This window comes from Solea solea, chromosome 11 (genome assembly GCF_958295425.1).
Source record: "Solea solea chromosome 11, fSolSol10.1, whole genome shotgun sequence".
Classification (NCBI taxonomy): Eukaryota; Metazoa; Chordata; class Actinopteri; order Pleuronectiformes; family Soleidae; genus Solea; species Solea solea.
Genome location: NC_081144.1, coordinates 18,798,778 through 18,813,521, shown reverse-complemented (window position 1 = coordinate 18,813,521; position 14,744 = coordinate 18,798,778). Strand labels below are relative to the sequence as shown.

Sequence of the window (14,744 nt, the reverse complement as noted above, 5' to 3'; positions counted from 1 at the left end):
CAAAAAAGCAAGGTATGAATACTTCGGAATCAGTATATTTGTTTTCATATTAAGGCAGGTTAAAGGTGAAATATGATTAAGCAATCTACACAAACCTTCTTTCCGAGAGAATGTCATAAAAGTCTCGAATATCCTGGCCAGATGACTGCATTGAACGGTAGAAAGCCATCTGACTTTCCTGATTGGCAAAGTCCACCTAAAAACAAATAAAAGAATGACAAGATGCTCTCTTTACAGCATTTCAGGCAAAGAACAAATAGTACAGAGCACCATTAAGCAATGTCTCCCTTGCCTTGATTTTACTGCCTCCTATCTTCCAGCCCTTTGTGTCTTTGACAGCTGCTTGTGCACATTCAATGTTATTATACAAGATGAGGGCCATTCCTTTCATTCTGTCAAATACAACCTATGGAGGACAGAAAAAAACAGAGTTACCAGATGCCAGAAATTAATCAATGGGCAATTATAAGGAAGGAAATAAGCAGACTTACCTTGACAACATGTCCGTAGCGGCAGAAATGTCGGGTAAGGAACTGCTCAGTTGTATTCGATGCTAATCCATCCAACCAAACACATGTCGTGGGCATACTCTTTCCAAAGCCCAGCTAAAAAAAAAGGAAGGATAAAATAAGAGCCAACCACTGAAAAATGTCAACAATTGAAGCTAATTGCACTGAAGTATGCAGTAGTTTAAAATGAACTTATTCTAACCTTTAGTCTGTTGTTACCAAGGTACTCGCCATCCATCTTCTTTATGGCCTTGCAGACACTCGCAATGTCACAGTATTGTAGAAATGCATACTGCGGGGCTCCGTTTACTTTCTTGATGTCAATATCCTGTGGAGAAAATGAAAACACAAACATGTATGTGTGCAGCATGGAAACAATTCTCGGATTCTCAACCACTTGACAATATCAACATACCACTATTTCTCCAAAGCGCTGGAAGATGTTAAGCAGGTCATGGTATGTAGTGGTCTTCTCCAGGTTTCCAATGAATAATGTCCGTGTGGCCTTTGGATGAAACTCGTCTATCCTCTCATCCAAGGGTCGAAACTCATTCTCACTTTCTGTCTCTGAAAAAGAATTTCTACGTGTGACCTCGTGCACTTGTGCCAATCGTCACATTTTTCTGCTGCAGTAACATATAGTTTGAGATTGAGTGAACCTACCTGGTCCATTCCAGGCCGTGACATCAATTTGCATGCCAAAAAAAAGCTTCCCCTTTGATGCTCCAAGTGCTTTCTCTTGGTCTTCTTGCTGGCGGAAAAATACAAGCCCATAGCGGTCCTCTGAAGCTCCGTGGATTTGAACAGATGTGACTTTTCCATGTTTCTTGAACTCATGGAACAAACCATCCTTCAGGCTCGTATCTATTGTAAATAACAAACGTTTAATTAAGTGTCTGTATTAAGAAAAGGAACAAACTATCGGCAATGACTTTTATTCATTGGTATTTCATGGTGATATAGAATTGCAATGCACCCAGTGTTCCTGCAAACACCACAGGAGTTCATGATAACTAACCTGTGGAGCGTACGGGAAGATTTTGGACCTTTATACCAAAGCTTTTACGCGGTTCATCCTTGTCAAGGGAGGATAGAGGAAGTGCTGAGGGTGCGGGAACAGCAGCAGACTGCACTGAACGTGCAGGAGAGTCATCGCTCGAACTACTGCTGGAATCACTGTGGTGAAAGAGAAACAAGAGACACAACTGTGAGGTTAGCGATATCTTTTTGACGTGGCTGTTATACCGATGCAATGCTTATGAACAAAGTCATTATATGACATAATATTACTATACTGCAAACAAACTGAACCCAACTTAGTATTTTCTAATAATATTTTGATATTTTTCCTTTTTTCCCCCCAAACTATTCACTTCAATTTCACACAGGCAGGTTGTGGTTCGGCATGGATCTGAGGGAAGCTATAAAAATTCCTCCATACTTCGTAAATGGAAGAAATGTGGAGAGAAAAAAACCCAACACAGGATTCTTTCTAAAGCCGTCTGCCCGAACTGAGCAATCATGACAGAAGGGGGTTAGTAAGAAAAGTGACCAAGAACCCATTGCTCACTCTGGCTGAGCTCCAGAGATGCTGTGTAGGGGTGGAAGAAACTTCAAGGAGAAACAACCATCACTGCAGCACTGCAGATCTGAGTGAGTTGAGGCAGAATGACCAAACAGAAAGTGACCAAAGACACGTGAAATCACCCAACAGGCAGAGAGAAAGAGAATTCTCTGGTCTGATGAAGAAAAAACACATTGAGCTGATGAGCGTCAGTGAAGCGTGGTGTCTGCACCATCATGCTAAACGGGGTAAAAACAGATTTCCTTGATGATAACCTGGACCACAGCTCTCAGGACTTGTGACTGGACAAAAGGTTCACCTCCCAACAAGACAATGTCCACGGCACACGCCCAAGATAACAGCAGCTATGTTTGGACACACACTTTTGTGGATGTCCTTGAGTGGCCCTCCAACAGTCCTGTCTTGAACCAAATCTAATTTGGTTCAGGTTTTTCCTTTTTTTAATATATTTGTAAAATGCATTAACTATTAAATATTATCAGGCATTAGTGGTATTCTAAATGTTTTCTGAAAGCTCTGTAATGTATATAGCGATGCATTAGCAACAAATCTCATATAATCATCATGTGTCATTCTTCCATTTGAAAACTGCGATACATTTCATCTACAGAGGAGACAGACGCAGCCCATTTTCTCCTTTTCACTTCATCTGCATCTGGCCATCAGCTTAAAAAGATGGATCCGTCAGTGGAAAATCAGCTTGCTGCCGCGTGCACCTTTATCCTCAAACCATTCCCAAGCCTGTCTGAGCTTTCTAGGCCCTCTGCTGTTTGTTTCCCTCTCACTTTCTCCTCCTGCGCTCAGACACTCCCGGAAGTGCTGCTGACGGAGCCTGGCCTGTGGGAGTGGGCAGGCAGCCAGCACTGGCCAGAAATTTCCAGTTCCAACTGGATCTCACGGAGGGGGGGAGCCATTACCCACACAGAGAGGTAGGCAGTGAGAAAAATGAAGCAGCCGTCTATTGAAATCCCCCCCCCAGCACTACCTCACAAAGCCACATGTGTCGCTGCGTGTCGACCACAGCTGTGGACTTTGTCCAAAGGTGAGGCCGTAAAACAAAATACAGACAAGTGCACACGGTGCTAAATTTATCCCAGGGAGAGAAATAGCTATGTTTTTATGTACGTTATGCATATATTTGATTTTCCCAAACTGGTAACTGTTGATTCCACTGCAGCACGTGTGCCAACAACCATTCAAATACTCACATCATACCTACTAAATAAAATAATAAACAAATAAATCATCATAATAACACATCACCATAACACAACAGTGCACAAAATGCCCATAAAACAACTGCCATCAGATTGCCTTGTATAAAAATGTCATTTGGTGCTAAGACCAGAAATAAAACACACTCCACAGCCATCATAATTATTTCCATGGCTTGTGGAGAGCACGTGTGTGTGTGCGACCGTAATACAATGATTGAGATCAAATCCTAATAAGACCAAATGTGTTTAATTACAGCAGCTACACAAGTGAATACAAATGTGTGTTTAGAGAAGTTCACTGACGATCGTGACCACATTCAGCACTTCTACGACGACACATTCACATCTGAATATGATACAATAGAGAAGACTCGTGTTCCATGACGTCATTCTTTAAGGAGGTGCCTCTGCCCATATATGGCTTGCTTTAAATTCTCAAAATTCATGCAGGCAAAGAAAGAGATCAAAGGCAGGGTGTTAGATTTCCCCCGTCATGGTGCGTCTCTCACAGCATGAACATGCAGATACTTGCATGCAATTGGCGTTGCCTGCGGGGGCGGAGCGTGGAAGTCTGTTCAAATTTTGAAAACGGAAAACCAAGCCCTGTCGTTGCGTACACACTTTCGCGAAAATGCAATGCTTCAAAAAGCATTAAATGTCAATTCCATGAAACATGATCAAGCCTTAGTGATATTTGCATACCATTAACCATTGCTTGTGCAAAGAGGAACGTAGTGTAACAAAGTGTCGAGAGTCCACTAACCAGGGATGGATATTAAACTGTTAAAGCTTGTTGATGAACTGGTGTGCTGTACAGCTGCAGAATTCCAAAGAGTCAGTATAGCCATACATATACAATACATAGGGGAAATTGCATAATTGTGTATTGTACACTGGATAGATGACAGGAACACAATGTTACCTCAGCCACAGCTTTTTAGATGGTCAGCAAGTGTTCCCATTGCAGTTTGAGTTGACAGAAACATTTGTTTACAGTCTCCTGCGCAAAGTCTTCACACATATTTAGCAAATCTAGAAAAGGTTGAAGGCCACATAGACCGGAAGCTCCAATTAACGCTGCATTTGTGTGTGTATCTGCGTCATTACCTCGTTTATGAAACCCTAAAGTTTCAGAACAAACAGTTCAGCCACTGCTGAGAAAATAGTGTTGTATTGTTTTCCTGGGCTCTGCGAAGCGGATCGGCACTTCCTTAATTTGATGTCGTCATCAGAAATCCTCACCACTCCTCTCACCACCGTAGCGCCTCCTGGTGCGGCACTAGTCCGGGCACATCCGGTTGCGTACATTCAACCGCAGAAAAGAAGGACTACTCTGGTTGTAGCTGCTGAGATGCAGAGCATCCACCGTGCCAGAGGGGGAGCTGTGTATCTGAGAGTTGGCCTATCTATTACGTCACTTCCAGGTACCTGGCCAATCACAGGACAGTGGGAAAGCTCTCGTTGGCTGGCCGATCACAACACAGTCCACATTCTGGGGGTGTGGTTTTGGTCTGAAACAGCGCGGCTGACGAGAGCGTCAGTGAGGAGATATTTTGATCGGCTCGTTTGCAGCGATTAGGAGGTTTTTAATCATGAAAACAAGTTAATATATGTAAGTAGACCTCAACATATATGTGTGATACAAGCATTCTATGTCACCTTTAATTAAAATGATCTAAGAATATACCGTGTTATTAAGAGAACAATAGCTATTAAGAATGTAGTGTGTAAATCCCAGATGACATAGGGCAAAGTTGGAGAACACCCTTGACTGGACACCTGTCCATCACAGGGTCAACACACAGAGACTAACAATCATTTACTCTCACATTCACACCTACTGTCAAGTGAGAGTTTTCAAGTGACCTCGGCGAGTAACCAGCAAACTGCGCACAGTAAAGCCCTCGGTCAAACCGGGATTCAAATCTGTGACCATCTCGCTTGGAGGCACCAGTGTCCGAGAATACACCCAAACCATAAAATGTACCTAATGAAAGAAGTCCCCATCATGCTCCACTGAGTCCTGGACTCAGACAGGAAGCAGAATGACATAATTAATGTTCTCAACTGGTTCAGTGAACACATGTAGCATTCAGTGTTCAGACTTACTCTGTCCAGCTCCCGCACAAGACAAGGATGCACAAAGCTCAGCAACATTCACGCACATGACGGCGAGATCAGCGCCACTCACCTGCCACTTGTACTGCTGCTGGTGCTGCTGACCGAGTCTGAACTCGAGGAGCGGCTCCGAGAGCCAGACCCGCTGTGGGAGCATGGAGGACGAGTAGCCTGACTTGCAAGTCTCTGAGGAGAGGGATTTCGAGAATGTGTCGAGTGCGGAGACCGGCTGCGACTGTGGTGGTACGGGCGCTCCCCGCGCCGGCCCCTGTCCTCCCGGTAAAGATCCCTGTGAACCACACTGGCCAAAGTAAAGGGTTCCCTGGTGCGAGACTCATAGCGAGACTCGGGTGTCTCAAAGCGACACGGGCTCCTGCTGTGGGACCTGTAGAAGCCAACCCCACTGGATGATGATCCTCCACTTCCTCCCGTTGTGGCCCCTGTTGAACCACTTGCTCCTGTGTTGCCAGCAACAGCACTAACGATAGTTCCAGCGACTCCTGACGACACTGTTGTACCACTTCCACTGGAGGTGCCAGACCCGCTCCCTGCTGTGCTTAGAGTCCTCTCTCTTGCGTCGCGATAATAGTCTGTCTCGTAGTGCCGCTGGCGCTCGAAACTGCTACCAGGGCGCTCGTGGTGTCCGTAGGCGCTGTGCTCATACGTCCGTTCCCGGCTTTCAGCGGCCCTGCCGAACAGGAAGAGAGGACAACGGCACATTACACTTCCATTTAGGACACTCGAGAAAGCTGCTAGCATAAGACAGAAGACAAACTAAATGATACATGGGAAGACGGGGCAATAGTTTGTTTTTTTTGGAGAGGAATCATTTTAAGTAAAAAAAAAAACCCTATAAGCCTACAAACAAGAGGATTTGAAATGATTGACCATTTGAGCTAAGGTTTTCTTTGGAGATTAATTGAACCAGATGTTTTCTGCCACCAAACCAAACCCTGATTTCTACAAAGGACTGCTGACTTCAGGCATTTCTATTAGATTTGAGGAAATAAAATGAAGCAGATTCTGTTGGAACGTCTCATCTTCGGACGAGTTGAACGTGTGAGAAGCATTTTTTTCAACAGATTGCCAGGTTTGGGCATGTCATGCAACATGCTTTATAAAAGCAAGGTACAAGTAAGTAAGTAAGTAAGTGAGGTGTAAAAGTAGAGAAAATACAGCTCATTTAGAGTTTGACTGCAGATAGAACAGGCTTGCACAAGGGCAACTTCAAATAAAATCAACTAAATGGAAAACAAAAACACTTAATAAACTGTCAAGTGATTCTCTTCATGTCTGTTCGTCTGGCAACTACGACAAAAGGACACTTTTTGAGGCATTTCGTCAGTGAGGCTTTGTTGAGCAGGTTTTTTGGAGTTGACTTGTGACGAGCTTTTTGTTTGTGATGTTACACAACTTGACACCACTTGTTCTCCTGAACAAAAAAAAAAAGGCAACACAACAAAGCTTCTCAAAGCATCTTTTATGAAGACGCACGTTGTAAAAACTGTGGGCATGAGGACATTCTGTTCAGACTGAATAAAATAATCATTATTTAATATGGGTTTATAACGACTGTGACATTAAAGCAGTCGTGTTACTAAACTCCACGTAACGAGCAGGACAGGACGGTGATTACCTTTGTTCGAATTCATATCAAATTATCACCAGCAAATTGGCCACCATGTTTGAACCCACAGATTTAACACAACCACGGTTACAAACCCTCATTACGCTGGTAAATAATATCTAAATATTTGATTCTCTGTCAGGTTAAAAGTTCGGGGAATTCAAATGTTATCCGTCAAAAATAGTGAAGCTACTACAAATATTACACCTGCGTGTAATTAATACATTTACGTTAATAATTTATCCTTTTATGCAGGTAAAGACACAGCATCTTGGATGTATGTCAGGTTGTGGGCAGTCTAATTAATAGAATAATGGTTGATGAAACCAATGAGCATCAGCCGGCATCTTGTTGGACTCGTGCTGTAATGTTCATATCATGTAACTGTGACATTCTTGGTTTGAATCTGGGCAGGGATTAAAGTCCAATCTCAGGTCGTCATCGCCTCCTCAAACACTTCCTCCACATGTTCCAGTTTAAACGAAAAAGGATGAAAGAATGTCTCAAAGACACAGAGAATGTCTGAGATCCAACTTTCAGCTTGGTTATGATCATCAAATGCGAGAAAAAGCCGCCCGAAATTCATCAGAAATCATCTTAACGGATTCCTTGAGATATTACTCACAATCGTCCCTCGCTGATAAGTTACAGAAGGAGTCAAATCGCCGATCTGTGAAGTTCGTTTAGCCTTCATTTGTGTAAGGATGTTTTTGGGTTTTTTTTTTCGTGAACTGTGCTCGCTGCGCTGCTAAACTGTCTACGCCAACAAAGATCAGTGAGGACAAATCAAAGACATTTGCAACAAGAAGACATGTCTGAAACAGTTTATGTCACTGCAGAGACCTGGCAGCAGCTCTGGGTTAGTATTTTATTAATAAAAGTGCAAATGAGGGCACAATGTGTTGTGCTCTGAGTCAAGAGGGAATGTTTGTAATTAGTTTTTTTAACAGCACATTTTATACGGACTCTCTTGTTTTCTCGACAACATCTATAACATCTATAAGGGGTTTTGGTTCAAGCGTCTGGTCTTGCTGTGATTCAAAGCAAACTGAGGGTCCCAATGTGCGAGAACCAAAACAGTAAGTGAAATCAGCAGCGCGCATTTTAATCAGCGCCGTGGAAGCCGCCGACATGTGCCAGACCAGGTGCTGCTGACAAAGGGCTGCTGCCATTTCTCCCGAGATATACGACACAAGCCTCCTTCTCCGCATCACTGATGCCCTGCGCTACGCTGTGAGGTGATAAATTACCTATGAAACTAATCCTGAAAATTCACTCGGCTGACCTTTTAAGGAAAAATGTTGCATGCGTTCACGCTGACATTTTACTGCTAATCCACAAAATAAGACTGGCACTGCACTCATCGTCTCTTTTAAAGCAAACATAAAAGGATTTTTTACCTTTCACCAACAACGACAATACGTGCCATTTTAACCTCGCTAAAATAGGTCTAGACTTAATGACAGTTACCGGCAGGATTTAATTGCAGGATCAATCGCTGACAAAAGAAAACTGCCTGCGACAGAAACACAAAAACTGCAGTGGATTTTAGGATAAACTGGTTTAGGAGACTGGAACTATGTCTTTGTTTCCCTATACTGAAATTACAGCAAGTCAGGTCAGGTACAAATTCTGTTTCGGCTTATTAGATGTAATCATCTGTCTGCAGGATTCATGAATAACATCTATGGCACTGCGACGTCTGCTGTGAAATTGATGGATTACCTTGACCCCTAGATGCTCTCGAAAATGCTAATTTGGTGGTGCAAGCTCACTGCTCAATAGATAGCCTTCAATTTCTCTTAAGACAAAACAGCTTCTACATTATTCATGGGGCTTAAAAATAATTCAGTTGGACTTTTTTTGGCAAAATTTCCATCAGTGTTTCATTATTAGTCTGCTTCGGTGCATGCTAAGCACATCAATGCATTTTGGGATTACGTGAACAGCATAATTATAAGGACACATTCCAGCAGCATGCCAAGAAGTCGTCTTATGTGGAGACTCAGTCATGTGGGAACAAAACATGTGTTTCAATTTAATTCAAAATTTCCCTGAGTGTTATGTGTGGTTTATTGTTAAAAATCCTTCCTCCATGCAAACGAAACAGGCAGCTTAGCGTTGCAGCTGTGCAGCACCCTGTTGTCTTTGCAGCTGAAGCACAAAGCATGAAGCTCGGGCAGCACCGTGAATAAAAAAGACCTCTCTCACACGGCGTGGCGCTTAACTCTGATTATTAAAATGGACTGTGGCATAGATTTTGTTCTTCTGATAAAAATCTGGTATGCAAAATGCTTGTGTTTGATTGAATCCGGTAAATTGAACACCCGGCAAATCAAGGAAATCCATCAAACTGATGCAGCAATCCTGTAAGCCCAGTGCTGGGATTAATCAGTTCTGCTCATTGATTTGTAACAGAAATTAAAATGGAAAGCCTCCAAAGTATAAATCATTAGGAAAAATCTCCGACATCTGACAAATTTCTACTGTCTCATGGTAATTATCGTTTTATTGACCAACCCTAAAGGCAGCTGCGACATCCCGAGTACCGAGAATCCAATGGTGGATGTTAAACATCTCTCTGCAGACATATTCTCTGCTCCAATCTCTAAAACCGACATGTTTGGAGTCTGCACCCTGTGTCTGCTTCCACAGTATTTGAGCTACACTATCCTCCAATAGAAAGTGACATTTTCACAGCGACTGGGAAGCTGAAACAAAGAAAACTGGTGCTGGAATTAATATTTATTTAAGTGTTAATTAATGAATCTACTTTTGAAATCACTCAGTTATTGTTTATAGCTATCTGAGTTTTTTGAAAAGATGAAAAAAGGGAAACAAACCCCCTGCATTAATGTAAGCTTTTGTCTTTTAATTTATTGTTTTTTATATAATTTTATTTTTAACAATATTTTTACTATAATTATATCATTGTCCAACATTTCAATGCACATATTGTAAAAAAGTATGCACGTTAATGAATTCATCTTTGCGCCGCTTAATCCTGATATTATGGTCTGCCAATGTTGCATATCCAAAATACATTTCTTCTCTTTTTAAATCACTCAACAACTGCAAAATGAATCTATTCATCAGGAGGGGACAGAAGCTTGAAGGTTGAGAGGAAGAGAGAGGAAAAACAAGAGGAAGAGAAAGGAAAATAATACAAGGTGAGGTAAAGATTTCTGCATTTAGACACACAGGCAGTAATAACAGCTTGTATTCCAGCTATGTTGGTTAGTGGGGGAAATGGAGAGAGACAGGGGTTCAAACTAGGGGGTTAGAGAGGACAGCTAATATACGCAGGGCAGGACATACCAACCTTTTGAGAGAGTGGTAACTTGACCTATAATTCCAAATACAATCTAGGGAGACAGAACTTTGTGAGCAGAAAAACTGGGCAAAAATGTTGAGTGGATGGGGTAAAAAAAAAAAACGAAGCCAAATGGTTCAAGAGAGAAAACGTAATCCTCATGTTCCGGGGCAGAGGACCGTGTTTAACAGATGAGCTGGAGCGTCTGTTGTAATGAAAATTAACAAATGGGGAAAAAAAAAACTTAGTCTTGTACGGATCCAGGTCAGGAAAAAAGTCTACTTCAGTCCTTACATCCATCCAAAATAAGTGGGATTAAAAGAAATGTATTCAAGAAAATCACAGTAATGTTTAAGTCCAGTACGATAAATGTGTGATATCCAAGTGTCCTCCTCGTTCTGCAGGTGTGATTTCCCAACAGCAATAATGGAAGTGATTGAAAGATTAAGTCTTGGATCTTTATTTGTGTAGTTCTGCACATTCCAGTTTGGCTACACTTTGCACAGCAGAAAAACAGTCCAATCCTTTTAGTAGAAGGCGGCAGCCATAACAGATTAGGAATAAAGGTGATGCATCTTAATGGTAATCCAGTTGTTGTTGTTTTTTTCACAGTAGCACTGTAATCATTCCCAGGATGGAGAAGATTCAGTTTTGAAGCTCTTGGACGCTCGTGTCTCCAGAATGCACAAGTGAATGTAGCTCATGGATGCAACTTGGTTCTCTAATTCTGTTGTATCCAAGGTTTACTTATAGTTCCACATTCAGAAAAGAAGAGATAATCCACAGTTGTTGAGGTTATCTCCCAACTGAGAGGATGACACTTTCAAGTCACAGTTTCCTTGCATTCTTTTTCCCAACTGTATGATCCAAAGATAGTCCATATCTTTTTGTCCGCAGCAAACCTCAGTCTCAGTTGTATAAAAAATAAAAATAATAACTTCCACAAAAATAAAGCAGGAAGAAAAAGAGTCCTTTGCTCACTTTTGGGTTTTGTGGACTCTGACTGACTTGGATCACCAGCAGAGGTCTCCCAGCACTCACATTGTAAAGCCCTGCTCTCAGACATCCCAAATAAAACAAAAAGAAAAAAGGAACAAAGTAACCCATACCTTTGTCTTGACAGTGTATCCTTGAGGTGTCTTGTCGGTGTTAATCCAACAGTGGGTAATAAAAATCCTGAGTAGGTTATCCACATGACTCCAGCCCAAGAGAGAGGGAACACCTCAGTGAGGTGAGCGTGATAAGTGAAAACCAAATTGGACAAATCCAAACAATGGTGTCTGATATATGTAATTTGTGCTCTGGGTTGTTTTATCATAAGAGGAAAAAGGGTGATTTTAATCCATCAAGCAGGGCATGTAACTCCAGATTAGGGGAATCCCAAGGATGGCAGTTGGACCACTCTCTCTTTTTCTCTCTCTCCCTCTCTTTTCTCTCTCTCTCTCCAGTTTTCTCCAACAATCCCGAGAAATTTTTTTTTTTTACGATATCCAATCTCTGCCCCGCATTTTCCACAAATGATACATCCACCTCACAAAGATGTTTAAGCTCACAAAGATAATCAACAACAGCCGTTTAGACTATTGACTATTTGTTTCAGTAATGGATACATGTAGCATAAGTAAGAACTCATCTCTTTTATGGAATATCTCGGGGTCTACCTGCATGTGTGAATCCAGGAGCACTGGCCACACTCCAAGGACTTCAGAGGGGATCCCTATGAGATTTAACTCTTGAGAATGAACTCCTCTTTAACCCCCAAACAAGTAAATGAATAGATGGTGGTAAGATGCTTGGAGGTAAGGTGTTTACCAGAAACCATGGTTCTCTCTGCCTTCAGAGAAACTTTGTCCACTTACCCGTCTAGTCTGCGTTCATAGCGTCCCTCTCTGCTGTGGAGCGACGTGGGGGGGACATATATGGCCCCCCCTGCCGCCCTTGTGAACCCTGATACATCCCGGGCACGAGAGCCTAAGGACAGGCTATCGTCCAGCCCCCTTGCGGCACTAGGAATTGTGCCTGGTTCATTGTAATCAGTGCGCAGGTCTCTGTCCCCCATCTTGTTGATAGCATTGTGAGCCTTCTGAGCACTTTTGATGTCCACAAAATCCACAAAGGCTGCGACTCCACCCTCTGAACCCCGCTTGGGCAGGACCTTGACACTCTCCACACGTCCATATCTGAAGAGAGGGAAATAGAAAAACAGTGATCAGCAGAGTTTCAACTATATCTGTAGGACGGGGTGATCACTTTTTATTTCTGTAATGGAAATCATGTCATTTCCTAAATGACACATTTTCAACCTGATTTGTACAGAATTCTGTGTGTGTGAGTGTGTGTCAGAGAAAGAGGAGGGGTGGGAGGTAAGGTGGTGCCGCTGCTCCTATTTTCTGCTCTATGGTGCTTTCTTTCAAGGCAAGGTAACCCAGCAACTGGACTTGAATCCTCTGCATATGTTAATATATTTCCCAGTATTAACATGTTTTGTGGAGGAGGGTGCTCACATATGCACATATGCTTTCGGCTCAAGAAAAAGCAAACATGAGATTTGAATATAATTTATCAAGCCATACTGTTGCTTAATTTGAGGTCCCTGCATGTTTCTGTGGCTCTTTCAGTTTGAATATAAGAGAATAAAAGGACATTTTGTGCAGCAGACAGTTCCATCAGACTGGTTCTATGCATGTTGTGGAGGGGAACCAAAACACTGATGATAGACACAGTTGTTGAAGTAACCTTAGCGAGGATGAAAATGAAAGAAATTTTTCTTGGAAAATTGTGTAAAATCTTTGGGCTTTAGGGAGGTGGAAAACATCCTTATATCGATAAGGGATGTGCAAAAACATGGAAACAGATTCAGCGAATAAAGGATGACATTTAGAAGAGCATGAAACGTCACTCCATCGCCCACATTTGACTGCACAGAGGAAATGGTGGAAACAGCGGATGAGAGGAGGCATGCGAGGTCTGACGGACAAAACCACATTCCTTGAATCAGTACACCGAGTAAATATTAATCGATGGGAAGCGGCCGTGAAGCATGAATCAACAGCTACAGCACACCTTCGGTTATGTCGTCATTGTGCCTTCTTATCCTTCTTCTGTGGTGACCCGGACTTTGAAGTTAGCCCCAACTGCTACTTATCTTGGGGAACTAACTACCAATATTTGCATTAAGGACCAGTGTGTAAGAATTAGTGACATCTAGTGGTGAGACTGCAGATTGTAACAAACAGACTTCTCCGCTCACCGATCCATTATGCCAGTGTGCTATCAAACTACTCTGTGTTCTCTGCACACCAGAGAGGACGTGAAACCCACACTCGGACTGGTTTTAGCTGCTGTAGAAACATGGTAGCGCAGGATTGTGCCTTCTATGAGGTAAGACCCCTGCCTGAAGCTGGGTGTTCACTAAGGACGTGATGCGAATTTTTTCCACGGCTAGTTTACATACAAAGTCAATGTGCAGACGCGGCTAGATTTGAATTTAGCGTCGGCCACGATTTCAGCGTTAAGATTCTCCAGATGACTTGACGTACTTGCCGGCAGACGGACTTAGCGAGTTTCAGCGCTAAATTCGGAAGCTCCGTATGGATGAGGACTGTTTCCAGCGATACTTTCACATGATGAGCAGCTAATTTGACGACTTGCTAGCTCGTATCAATGCTAGGCCAGGGGTTTAGTCTGCACGCGTCCAATATTATCCATGGTTGGACGGTGAAAAGAAATGACCGTTGACACAAATGCACTAAAGTGATCCCACAGCGCGAAAACGGGACGATTTCTTATAAAAAAACAATTATACACTGGTGTTCAATTTCTGGTAATAAATATTACTACACACTGGACCTTTAACAGCAGTAAGGGACATAAATGCACATTTTATTTTACTGACCTGGTTAAATGTTGCCATACATTTTTCACGTAAACCATGCTAATATAACGAAAAAGCGCATTTATCCTTTTTCTACTGCCCAACTTTGAACATAAAGTGATGAAGCTACAGGTTTAAAATAGATTTTCTTTTAATAAAATAAAGGTGACTAAGTGATGGGGAAAGCCTGTTGGGGATTATTAGTGAGCCTGCTATCCTCTCCATGCTCTCACGGTTCCCTCTCCAAAGAGAAGGGAGTATGTTGTGTCCCACAGAGACAGCATATAAGGTGCCCATCATTTTTTATTCTCATGCCAGTTCCCAACACTGAACAGCCTCCGACGCCATTTTAGAAAAGCTGTTCACACACTGCTTACTCATTGTGCCGTCCCCCATCTTCAATGACTTCTATCACACGTCGGGGGGGCTGTCATGCACCTGCAGACTCCATCCACCTCTGGAGCTCAGACAGCGGGCTGAAAGCCACGGCTCCTCCGCTGT

At 42.6% G+C, this 14,744-nt stretch overlaps 1 protein-coding gene across 1 annotated transcript in view; it reads right to left on the bottom strand.

Annotated features, from left to right (window-relative positions):
- Nucleotides 1-14,744, bottom strand: part of spen (spen family transcriptional repressor) — a 28,650-nt gene that overhangs the window by 12,048 nt on the left and 1,858 nt on the right. Inside the window, exons 2-10 of the mRNA XM_058642072.1 lie at nt 12,229-12,549; nt 5,503-6,117; nt 1,528-1,685; nt 1,173-1,373; nt 925-1,076; nt 712-837; nt 492-605; nt 293-406; nt 96-196 (exon numbers count right to left, since the gene is read on the bottom strand). Of these exons, the coding sequence (XP_058498055.1) occupies nt 96-196; nt 293-406; nt 492-605; nt 712-837; nt 925-1,076; nt 1,173-1,373; nt 1,528-1,685; nt 5,503-6,117; nt 12,229-12,549 (1,902 nt within the window). The remainder of the gene's footprint in view (nt 1-95; nt 197-292; nt 407-491; nt 606-711; nt 838-924; nt 1,077-1,172; nt 1,374-1,527; nt 1,686-5,502; nt 6,118-12,228; nt 12,550-14,744) is intronic.